At 44.4% G+C, this 12333-nt stretch overlaps 2 protein-coding genes across 3 annotated transcripts in view; one reads left to right on the top strand and one right to left on the bottom strand.

The window, feature by feature from the left end:
- The window catches only part of LOC109300679 (DNA-directed RNA polymerases I and III subunit RPAC2-like), a 22863-nt gene extending 18361 nt beyond the window's left edge, over positions 1 to 4502 (top strand). Inside the window, exons 4-5 of one of the 2 annotated variants that reach the window (XM_019521436.1) lie at positions 786 to 868; positions 1737 to 4502. In XM_019521436.1, coding sequence (XP_019376981.1) covers positions 786 to 868; positions 1737 to 1784 — 131 coding nt within the window. In that variant the 3' untranslated portion in view covers positions 1785 to 4502. Of the gene's footprint in view, positions 1 to 785; positions 869 to 1197; positions 1506 to 1736 lie in introns of those variants that run through there. The other variant, XM_019521437.1, reaches the window with a different exon arrangement.
- Positions 4503 to 7357: 2855 nt separating this feature from the next.
- Positions 7358 to 12333, bottom strand: part of LOC109300678 (endothelin B receptor-like) — a 35773-nt gene continuing 30797 nt past the window's right edge. The window contains exons 6-8 of the mRNA XM_019521434.1: positions 11481 to 11614; positions 10092 to 10200; positions 7358 to 8184 (exon numbers count right to left, since the gene is read on the bottom strand). Of these exons, the coding sequence (XP_019376979.1) occupies positions 8035 to 8184; positions 10092 to 10200; positions 11481 to 11614 (393 nt within the window). The 3' untranslated portion in view covers positions 7358 to 8034. The remainder of the gene's footprint in view (positions 8185 to 10091; positions 10201 to 11480; positions 11615 to 12333) is intronic.

Here is a 12333-nt window from a genome sequence, read left to right as displayed (position 1 = left end):
CCCCCCCCCCCCCCCCCCATTTTCTTCTTGAGGTGTCCCCTTCCTAGTTAGATCCTTAGACAGGATTCAGCTGCAGTAAACCAAAGATGCAGTAGTTTATAGAGCTGGATGGGCTTATATTGCTGGTTGAAGAAGAGTAAAGTATTAAATGTGGCCCACAGTGGGGGACCTTTTCTTGTGCAGTATTGTACATTCCCCAGAATCTGCGTTGATGCCTTCAGGGCTTGCTAGGAGCTGTACCTGCCATTGCAAGAGTAATGCTGGTAAGATACTCCATACCACTGTTCAGTAGCTTCTGATATTATTAATTGTAAGAATATTATCCAAACCTTTTAAAACCTTAGCTAAGATCTGAGACTTGTTCCCCAGGTCACAATACTCCAGTTCTGCAGCTGCGAGCACTGATTGCATAAAAGAGTAGAAGAGTAGAACCTATGCAAGAGCATGTCAGGCTTTCCCTGCTGGGGGGCATTACATCTGACTTGTGGCTGTAGGAATGTGAGTGACTTCAGTCTCTGTGGTCTGTTCAGCCCATGTATTCTCTCTCATGATTGCTGGGGGGAGGTGTGGTGGCAGGTAGAAGTATAATGTGCCTGCTGATGCACTGCGAACTGGCCCAGATCCTTACCTTATCATGAGGTCCACTAAAGAGATCTTTGGTCATGTCATTACACACCTGGGCTAGCCTCCCTGATCCCCTGATGCAGCCAGTCAGGCCCCACCCATGTTTGATGAATGTTTGATTTATTTATTTTTTTATTTATTTATTTTTTTTTCTGTTGAAGGGGGGATCCCAGCTGTTGAGCCATTCCGGAAAGGGCTGACGGATTTGATGGACGTCTGCCACCATGTGCTCAACACATTCGAGGTGAGGTCACTGTTCCACATTGAGAAGATTCTGGGCCCCTTCCCTCTCTTGAAGAAGTAACTAGCTATGTCAGTTGACAGACAGGATCACATTTTCACCCAGGGATCTTGGTGGTTAAACATTCTCCAAGTGAGCCCTGCCTTGGTCTCCTGGTGAGATCAGTTAATACATGGAAATAGTGTGGTATTGTATCTAGAGCAACAGTGAGGAGTCAAGAGACTTGAGTTCCCTGACCAACCTTTAATTGCTGCTTGCCCTTAGGGAAATCACGTGGTCTGTTTCTGATTTAGTTTGCCTACCTGTAAAATCTTCCTTCACCATCTTACCAGGATAGGCTTCATTGGCAATAAACTGGGAACTGGAATCTGTTCAACCTTTGCTCACCCCTTCCCCAAAGTGAATGGACTTAAGATCTGCAGAGGAAGGGTCCAGTTCTGTTCCTGCTGAAGTTGCTGACAATAGTGAGAGCAGCTTCAGTGGGAACAGGAGTGGGGACTGGGTTCTGAATGAGCTCCCAAGGCAGTTGGCAAGACACCTGTATGAATAGACTGGTTGATCCTGAGGCCAGGAGATGCTGCCCAGCCTTCCCAGCAGCGATTGCATGTTATAATGAGAAATAAAACAGCCATTTCTTGGAGCAACTTAAGCTTGTGAGTCTCTCTTCCCATCATGAGACCTACACTGATCCTCCGCTGTTTAAAGTGAGAGCTCCAGGTAAGCAAAAATGTTGCCCTTTTCCTTTCCCTTTGTCTTAGGTGATGTGTTTATGAATCAGAGGTTCACGTGAAGAACATGGTGTGTGGGGTTGCCTTCCTTTTAATTAAGCAATCATATACCTGTGACATTCATTTTCTGTTCTCATTTGTAGGCGAGCGTGAAGGAATACAAGGCCCAGAAGGAGACAGAAATGGATTAGCCCCATCAGACAGATGTGTGTGTATGTGTGTGTGGTATAGGGTTTATTTACGCTTAATGGGAAGAGGTTTATTTTTTATGGCAGTTCTGAAGACCACCCTGCAGTTTCTCTAATAAACAATGTAGAGCGCAGACCACATCACGTTCCACTCCATTCGAATTCAACCTGGATATGGGAAAAAAGAGTTTCTGCGGGCCTGATTCTGATGTCCTCTGTGTTGTTTTTATTCCCTCATTTTCCCTTGTGTCAGGGAGAATAAAATTAAGCTCAGTGCATTTGCAGATAGAACAGTTATGTCAGTTCTTTCTTCCTTTAACTTGTAGGAACCTGAAGTCATATTTCTGCATGAATCCATATTCCTAACACCTAGCAGGGCAGGGAGCTGCAGCCCTTATTGTGCTCCAGGTATTGCTGTTGCTATAAGAAGCAATATTCCAGCTCGGATGTCAGACACGTGTAGGGTTCGCACTGAGCCAAAAGCACACCTGCACGCTTTACTAGTACTTCTCAGCTAAACCCAGCAGCTTGTGCAGAAATTGAGGGGTTTCTTTGTTAAAACCAGTAAAGAAAATATTTTAGATCTCTCTGTTACTCAGAAAATACCTTGCCTGAAAACAGAAGTGTTGGTGTATGCCTGAGTCGTCAGATGAAATATGTACTGTGTGTGACTCACTGCTTGAGCCAGATGAACGAAACATCTTGCAGGGTTTTATCCAGTAAGGTACAGGTCACTTGCATCTCCCAAATTCCTAAGATACTGAAGACACCTCTGCTCATTTCAGCACTGCATAACTCTAAAGCCCAGCAGTGCCACTTTAAAGGTGAACACTGGTCATCTTTTCTAGCAGAAAGAGCACTAAGCTACTCTAGGACTGTTGTGCATTTCAGTGGAGTCATCATCTTTAAAGATCAAAATGCTTTTGATTTGTACAGTGCACAGTGGCTACAGGTATGAAGATATGGTCTTGATTGGTGTCTGTTGGCATCTTGTCCACTATAGCATTACATATAAAAAGTGTAATGTAGTATAAAATCAATACCTATCAATTTACCTATCAAGAGTGAAGTGATCATTCTTAACCCTTCAGATCACTGACTCTTACTAAGATGCTTGCACTGGAGGGAGAGAGGGAGATGTGTGGAGACACTAAAGGAACACAAGAGCTAGAAGGACAAGTTGGAACTCTATTAAGTATTTAGCACACTTCCCTCATCTTTTGCCCATTAGTAAGAAACACCCAGAGTCTTTCCTTTCAAACATGAATATGTTTTATTAACATACAGAAGAGAAGAGGGATGTAAAATGTGGTCTGTTATAAATAAAATGGTTCTTTCAAATACAAATTGACACACTTCATCCCTGTGATGGGTTGGCAGTGCTTTGCTTTCACAGATGGTTTTCCTGGTTTTCATAGTAAGATTCCTTTCTCTCCCTATTCACTGCAGTAGGCTTATCTTGTCCTTTTCAATGCGATGCAAGGTTGTGGCAAGCCATTGGCTTGGAAGGGCATAGCAAGCTATTGACACTTTTTCTCTCTATAGCGCTGCCCATTGACATTGCTGAGACACTTCTTGTGAAAGACCTGATTTCCAAATGGGTTTGGGGCACACCTGGGGTGAGTTTGATAGTCTCTGCCTCATTAGTTCCTGGCCAGTGCTCAACTGAGCTGTGTAAGGGGGAATTTGCACAGTCCCCATCTGCCTCTAGATGGCACTGTTTGTCCCTTCTGGTCACCAACTTCACTAACCCAAATGAAAGGGAGACCTTAAAAATAAGATTTTAACAAGCAGGAAGGCAGTTTCCCTGGAGGGTGAAATACAGGGACTGACTCACACAGGCTCATCCCATGACTACTCAGCTGAGAAGTCCTACAGACAACAGATGAGAACAAAACCCTTGTAGTTCTAATAATCTGAAACCCAGTTGGCTCCTGGCAGCTGATGGATGAGTTCCTAGGATTTCTTGAGATGCATGGACGTGACCCTTTTTGAGCCATATGTTTGGTTGTAAGGCTCTCCTTGTCTTCTCTGAACTTCCTTGTAACAGGGAAGAAAGGGTACTTGCTCTCTTAATGATGCCATGCACCCCCCAGAACAGATTGAGAGTCAGTGGAAATGTGATCTCGCAGCATGTGGCTATGTCATGGCATTAGCACTTTGCTAGTAATCAAGACTTGAGTCTGCAAAACAGATTCCATTATAACTCCCTGTTCATACCTTTCTTGAAATTTTTTCTTTTAGCTTGAATCTTTCTGGGTTGAGTTTCAGCCCAAAGGTGCTATTTAAAGTCGGGGAAATTACAACCATATCCATCTGAGATATAGAAGAGTTAAAATGCTAGAGCATCCTACTGGGTCTAATAACTTTTTTCCATGCACTATTGGCTGAACTTTGAGATTAGTTGTGTTTGAAGCAAGAGTCTGAGGGAGCTACAGTGGAATGCAAGGGAATAACTGCACTTGGGGATACTGATGCCCTCATTAAACAAGCATGCAGCTGGGGCACCAGAATGCAGAGCTGGAGTTAACTCATGGTAGCCAATTTGTTGCAATATTTATAACAAGTGGTTCTGAGACTATTTTGAAACATTTAATATGAAAATGTTGAAGTGGGTGCAACTGCTAATGTGGAAATGATTAAAAGTGCTCCTGTAGGATGAAAAGGAATAGGATTGGTTTCCCCTCTGTGTCTGATTGATAAATACAGTTATCTGGAGTTCCTCTGTTATGTCTGAAATCTGTCTGTTCTGAACAACAAACAGTTGACATCTCTTTCCAGTACCCCAAAAGCATGGAGTGGCTATTGAAAGTATGGGCTATTCTGTATTTTTGACACCGCCAAAATGTTATTAACATTTTCAGAGCTGTCTAGGAGATTTAGATGCTCAATTCCCATTGACATTTATGGGAGCCATGCATTAATTTACCTAGCCCTACATGCATGTAGGGCATGAACACAGCAAGGGTTGCCCTAAAATGAAACTGAACCACAAGCTGAAATTGGTTGTCATTTTATTTAAAGTTGGGAGGAGTTCAAGATGTATTGTGTGAGGTACCTTTCCATAACGGGTTAATGATGGACTCTGGACCCTTTGCCTGTGTACTGCCCATTTCTTCCAAATTGTTGCTATTTACAGAATGAGCTCCCTTCCTTCATCTGTGTTTTTTTTCTTGCCTCCCCTCTTTGTTCCAAACATCATCACAACTCTCAGCTTGGATGTGCCCAAGCTGCCATTCTTCATCTTATTCACTGGCAAGTGCTCCACAAGCCAGAACACATGTACCCTTTCCACAATCCCATACCCTTGAAGCACTAAGCACTTTATCCTCACTTAATGTCTCAGTCACTCTTGGATCAAGAGAAACAGCCCTAGTTACCATCTTTGTGAAGTGACTTACTGTCCCCTTCATCCATCCCGTATTCTGCAATGCTGTTGTGTCAGAGGCAGCCTCCTTTCTGACTGCTGTTCCCATGATCTTCACATCAGGGAGATTCTGGCTCTTGCCAGCTCCGATTTTTTTTATGTGACTTGTTCATAAGTACAACCCTGTGATCTTGGCATCCCAGGATCAGACTGGAAACAACTGCCTGAAAATCAGCCAGCGCATGGTTCAGGATGTGAACTGCTGCAAGGATCAAGAAACAGGTAGGCAGGAAGAAGGCAAATCAAGCTGTGGATACCTGCATGCACTAATGGGGTTCTCACAGTGAGCAACTGTGCTGTTGAGTATCTATTGCTCATTCTGCTTCAGATTGTTTATTGAGGTGCTTTTTGCTGACCTCAAGGCCAGCAGCCTTTCCTGCAGCATCACATGCACAGTCCCCACTTGTCCCCAGTGCCACCACAATTGTCAAATGCCACTTGCATCCTTTCCTTTCCCATAGGAACAAAGCTGCATGTTTTTCTTGTGCCACTGGCTCTGCAGTGCTTCCCTCATCTTCAACTTTCTCCTGCTCTCTTTTCTGTTGCCTCATTCCCTGCAATTAGAAATTCCTATCTGCTCCATGTCCTGAACAAGGTGACTTACCCTAACTACAGATAGTCACCAGGTAATCTACTGGGCATTAATGGAGAGCTCAGTTTAACCCTACTTCAGATTCCAGAGTCTAGGACAGGGTATATGCAGATTAAAGCAGTTAGAGGTTAGATCAGAGGCTGAATGGGAAGGAAGAGAATGGAGTTTATATACAGTACATATATACAACACAATCGTCTCAGTTCCCCTGCAGACTGAATAACTATAAGAGATGTCAGAACCTTGACAGAAATAAGGATGTTTCAAAAATAACTTCTATTGAGAAAGTGGCATCTACCCTGGAACGTTTCAGCTTTAAAATCTTTCTGTCATCTGAGGTCTGATGAATCTGCGTTCCACCGTCTGCCAGTACAAACGCAAAATTGCACATAGTATCTCAAGAAAATGATATATGCTGACAACTGATCTTTTCTAAGACCTGTGAAAATAATTTTAAAAGGTTGAATATTTTAGGAAGATTATATATACCATATTTCAAGCAGCTCCAATATTCCTCTGATTTCTCAGTAATTCCATCATGCTTGGAATTATGGCCTAGGACACTGGATTTACAAACCCTGACTGCAGCATAGAGAACCTATGACTGCATCAACCATTACAAATGGCCTGGATCATGTTTTTCTGTATAAAATGCAGAAATGGCATAGTTGTCAGTATAGCATCACCTCATCCCAGGGTAGAGCCTTGCCTCAGTATGGACACAAGGGAAAGAACCCACTCAAATGAAATAACAATCATCATCAGTAGCCAATCTACATTGTCCTTAGGGGAGTCTCTGAACTGTGTCCTTGAGGGTGGCCTATTAGTGAAAAACTTCCAAATCGTGGTTCTTCTATCTCTTGAAATCTTCAGCTCTAGATATTTTAGTTAAATACAAGTTATTGGGCTCAGTGCAGGAGGAACTGAATGAAATTCTCTGGCCTGTGTTACACAGGATGTCAGTCCAGATGATCTAATAGTCCCTTATGAGTCTACACTGTGGAGTGCTCCTTTGTCTAAGTTCCTGGGCAGAGTGTTGCTCAGCACCAATGGTGCTCAGCAATTCCTTTCCCCCTACAGTTCACTGACAAATTGCATTCCATGAACTTCCTGGCTCCAAGTACAGATCTGTCCATAGCACAACACCAACAGAGCTGATAGCTTCTGTTCTAAAGAGGGCCAGGACTGGGACACTGTATAGTGATGCAAATCAGGCTTAAGTGAAAAGCTGGTAGAGTGGAAGACTGGATAAAGAAATCCGGACACTGCCTGGTCCTAGCCCCACCTTAATTATAGCCAGTGTTGCCATTCCCTTGCTTGCATTTACAAACACCAATGTAAAACGGACCTAGCTGGCTCCTTCAGCTCTCGCAATAGAAAATATAATGAAAAGAAGCTACCTTGTAGAAGGGAGGAGAGAAGCTACAGTAGGCTATATATATATAGCCTACACACACACAGGCACATGTGTGTATGTGTGTGTGTGTGTGTCTGTGTGTGTATAAGCTATAATTTCAAATAAAAAACAGGTTCTTAACCCTGATACTACTATGAATATAACATCCCCTAAGAAGCTTTATTATATACATGCCATTGCCATTATTACAATATAGACACAAAGGGTGAAATTCATCCCCTGAGTAAACAGCCAGCAGGAAATGTGAATCCAATGGGCTCCAACAGAACTTAAGTGGTAAGTAGGGTTGGTGCTGGCTCTTTGCCACTGGGTGAATTTCATTTCTAGCAATTGTCCCAGCAGCAAAGAGGGGAAGGTGAAGTGCTGGTGATGCAGCTGCATCAGCTTTGCTTTGGGTTCTTGAATCAAATCTGGAAATGAGAATTCACCTTCCCCTGCTGACGTCCCTTGTCAGTTTCAGTGTGAGATCAATCCCAGCACCCCTTGCCCCATAGCTGGAGAGGAATGGTCCCAGGGTCACTCATCTTTCTCTTTGTGGATTTAAAAACCGAATTATCCTTAGAGGAGTGCAGAAAAGGTCATAAATGAAAGAAAGAACAGGGAGGTTTAAGGTTGCAGTTATGGCCCAGGCTATGGCTGAGCTCTGAGTTGGGTTAAAGTGTGGAGTGAAGCTCCTGCTGTTTCCAGCAGCTGTACAATGAAGGTGAATGATTCAGACCCATCCAGGAAATGACTGAGAGTGAGATAGATGTCTCCTTTCATCTCTTGCGGTGCTGTCTCTCATCCTCTCCCTCTCTCCCCATTGATTTATGTATCTTTAGGAAGAGCTGTACTTGTTACTCAAGTGGGAGCTGCTCCGGTCCAGACCAAGTTCCTGCCCATTGGCTTTCCACTTCCCAACAGACCCTTTATCATCCGTTGGTGTGATGCTCAGGGTCGGTCTCTGGCACCAGCAGCACAGACAGGACTGTGAAGAGCCAGAGAGAGTTTAGGAGCCTGGACTGTGGGAGAAAGCAGGGGGAAATATTCCCCTAAGAATATCAGTGCAAGAAAGATGTTTTGAGATTAAATAACTGGAAGGGTTTTGGCCTGGGAAAAAGTATCAATGCAGATACCTAAGGACTCCTTAAAATAAGAATCAGGTGTCCAAATACCTTTAGTTACCTTTGAAAACCTCAGCTGTTCTTTACAGACAGATAGGAAACATAGTGAGCTGCAAGAGATGTGGAGTCAATTTCTTTCCCTGCCACTGGGCACATCTACACATGCATTAATGCAATGTTGTTACTGTGCATTAGGTTTAGTACTTGTAATAACAGGTACTAACTCAATGCACAGTAACTGGTGCTACTGTGCAGTACTGCTGGTGCATGCTCTTTTAGTGATGCTAATGCACAGTAGACTAATTCTACCATGCAGTAGCTCATTAGCACAGCTTTTGCTGTGAAGCACTAATTGCACTGTAGAATTAGTCTACTGTGTGTTTAGCATCTTGTGTAGGTGTGCCCACTGACTCCATGCACAACCTTGAGCAAGTCACTTTAACTGTCTTGCCCCATCTGTCACAGCTGAATCCTTGTTCTTATCTATTTAAGTTTTGTATCTTCATTAATATTAATCTGGGTGAAATTTTAATGTGGAATAGTGCTTCTGGATTGACTCCCTGTGAGAAGGCGCTAGAGCTAGAGAACTTTTGTCTATCCAGGTATAATTGAATCTGTTTTCAAAGGTTTAGTCCAGAAGAGCTATTCTGGATTATAATTCCCAGGTAGACAAACCCTTAGATTGTACATTTTACTGTGTGCTAAATACAGTACCTAGAACAAAAGGCTTTGAACTTGGTTCAGGGCCTCAGTACACTACTGAAATATAAATAATTATTCTACCAATAGCAGATAATTTAGGGGATTAGTTTAGGACTAGATTGTGCAAACCTTACTCACATGAGCAATGACAGCAAATCCCATAGGGCCATACTTAGAAGAGTAAGTGCTTATCAGGGTAAGACTTGCCCACTCCAGCCTTTATTTGCAAATTATCTAGAAACAGACTTGGATTTAATTACATCTGAAATTATTTGATGAACCCTTTGCATGAAGGTATCTCAGTCCCTGGGTTATCTGTTCACCATTTACCTCTGCTGTTAGCTCGAGGAAAGGTAAAAATTAAACTTGGCTTGTTCCCACATGTCCTTTTATATCACATTTCAGTGTTTCCAATGCTCCCAGCCTTGCTGGTATGGTAAACAGTGTTAGTCACAGTTTGTTCTGGATTGAGCCTCTTCACTCTGCTTCACAGTCTTGTCAAGCTGAGCAGGATGTGGGTATGAGAGCATCAGTAACGCCATTTGGGACCCTCTCCTCTGCCATAAAAAATAGCTGTCTGTTTGCTTCAACTAGGTTATTCCCCAAAGGGAAGCTGATACTTCAGTGACTCCACTGAGAGGCAGTGTTACCTACCAAATGGCACTGGACTGGGTATCAGGAGATGCAAGTTCTGTTTGTGGCTCTGTCAATGATCTGCTGTGTGCCCTTTGCCAAGCCACTTCCCCATCTCTGTACCTCTGTTTCTCCTCATCTTTTCTCTGCTTGTCTGTTTATAACATTTGAAGGCTCTTTGGGACAGGGACTTTATCTCTCTGAGTGTTTGAACAGTCCCCAACACAATATTGCTTAGGACTTGTAGGTGCAAGTCATATAAGTATTAACTGTCCTTCCAAGGCTCAACCCTTACTCTGAGGAAGAAACAATCCTGCTTTATGCTTTGGCTAACCTCCACAGGATTCCACTACCTCTCTCAGGAGCTAAGGTAGGCAGTGCCATGGGGCACTTTGACTACTGGCACCTGCAGTGAGTCACTGAAATTGCTTCCTACCTGAAAGCAGTTCTTGAATTTCCTGCTGACAAAGTAGAGAGCCACAGGATTGATGCAGGAGTTCAGAGAGGCCATGTTGATGCCAAAGTAATCCATGACCAGGAGGAAACTGGGAGGATAGAGGAGAGGATGCTAGATGTGGTAGAAAATTTCTAAACACAAAATAAGAAGTTTCCACAGTGCACCAACCCACTGCTCTGTCTGGCTCCTAGCAGACATTATATTTAAGATGTGATTAACCAATTAATAGCATTTTACTTAATAACCTGGACACATGTTCATGTAATTAATGGCATTATAATGTGGGAAATAAGCCACAAAATATTTCACAAAATATGTGTAATAATTTTGTGGCTAATTTCCATCATGCCTTAAATTGAGCATATGACAGATTCCCTGCCATGCAGCCTGATGCCAGTGGCATGATGGGGCTCTGGGACTGGCCCTAGTGCAGTCCTGAGGCTAGGACCTACAATCAGCTGTCTGTTGGTAAGTCCCAGGACTGCACTAGAGTGAGTTCAAGACCCCAGTGCAGTCCTGGGGCTGGGACTGCCAAACAGCTGATTGTTGGTCCCAGCTCCAGGACCACACTGGTTCACTGGGCACCTGGTTTTCTACTTGTTGGTGCAGGGGGAGCGTAGAATAATGGCTTCGTGCACTAGCAGGTAGTAACAGTGCAACTGAGATCTGATCCTTGATCCCAACATCATGTGTGCCCTGGTTCAGTCCAATATTGGGATCTTTACCTTTGCACTTACAAGCCAAGGCAGGGGACTTTGACTAGGGTGTGCCAGTGCTCCTTTACTTGGGATCATTTGAGCATATATTGACAACCTTTACAGAAGCAGGACATTGGCTGTCACAGTTCCCCTGCTTTCCCTGTGCCAGGTTATGATGTTATATCTGTGTTGTATCAGGGTTGATAGTAGTTTTGTGTAGAGTTTAGATAATGAATTCTATAAGATAGTTTGGATAGGGATGATCCTGCCTCAGACAGAGGGTTGGATTAGATGACCTCTGGAGGTCCCTTCCAGCCAGTGCCATGGCAAGGAAGTGGCGCCCAGGGCAAAATGTGCAGCAGCAGCCCACCCTCATCCCACACACAGATCCAGGGGGCACCCAACCCCCCATGCTTGCGTGGGAGTGCATGCAGTGGCAGGAGCTGCCCTCCCTCCATCCCCGTGTCCCCCCAGATGAGCCATTTACGGCTCCATCCCACACCCCACCCCAGCTGGGCAGCGCCTATTGGCACCCCTTAACTTTGGTGCCCAGGGCAGTAACCCCACTGCCCCCCCCCTTACTATGGCACTGCTTCCAGCCCTACTTCTCTGTGATCACAAGTTTTAAGTGCAGTACAGTAGCAAAGGTCATTTTTTTGGTAGCCCCTACCTGAGCAGCTCACATCGGTTGGGGTCAGTCTGATCATAGATAGTCTTCTTTAGGATCCTGCTGAGGTGGAGAGGCAGCCAGCAGAGGGCGAAGATCACCACTAGGCAGAACACCGTCTTAGCAACCTCCCGACGCTAAAACGCATGAGTGAGGACATGCTGGTCAGCACGTGCTGAGAGTGAGTGTGAACTAGAGGAGCAAGAGGGCACCAACTAGTGCACTCCTTTCAAATCCCCAGGTGCCCCCTGTAGCACCAGCATGTTCTCAAAATGGTAGCAATCATTGCACAATGCTAATAAGGGCTCATGGCTCCTTTGGATGTCTGTGTGATCCCTTTTGATTCTGTTACACTGAAGCTTGTATTATTGGACACTCAGAGAAACCCTAAGTGATGTGGGAGGGAGAGCACAGTACAAGCAGGACAAAACATTGGTGGCTAGGAATACCCTATATGCATCCCAAGTGAGCGACATTGGGTGAATGCATACTCAAAAGCCCTGCAAGCACACATCATCAATAAAAAGCCTTCCACTGGCTTCAGTCAAGCCAATGGTGAGCGTGATTGATCACACAGGGGAGGGGAAAGATCTGTGGCAGCATCCACCGTAGTCTCCCTTAACCCCCTAGACAAGGGCTGTCCAATGGACTGCATGTGGCCTGCAAGGGGTTAAATTGTGGCCCATGCAGTTGCAGGAGCCTCTGCATTGGCAGTGCTTTGAAATTCAGGGAGCAAATGCCACCACCATTTCCCCCTCCTCCCTCCCAAGACTCCTTTTTCTGCAACCACATTTGGGGACTTCAGTCAACACTGCTGGCTCAAATCACTGGCTAATGCAGTGGCTCCAGCAGCTGC

Source organism: Gavialis gangeticus, unplaced genomic scaffold (assembly GCF_001723915.1).
Source record: "Gavialis gangeticus isolate Ggan-Ray unplaced genomic scaffold, GavGan_comp1, whole genome shotgun sequence".
In the NCBI taxonomy this organism is placed as follows: domain Eukaryota; kingdom Metazoa; phylum Chordata; order Crocodylia; family Gavialidae; genus Gavialis; species Gavialis gangeticus.
This window is presented reverse-complemented; position numbering and strand designations above follow the sequence as displayed.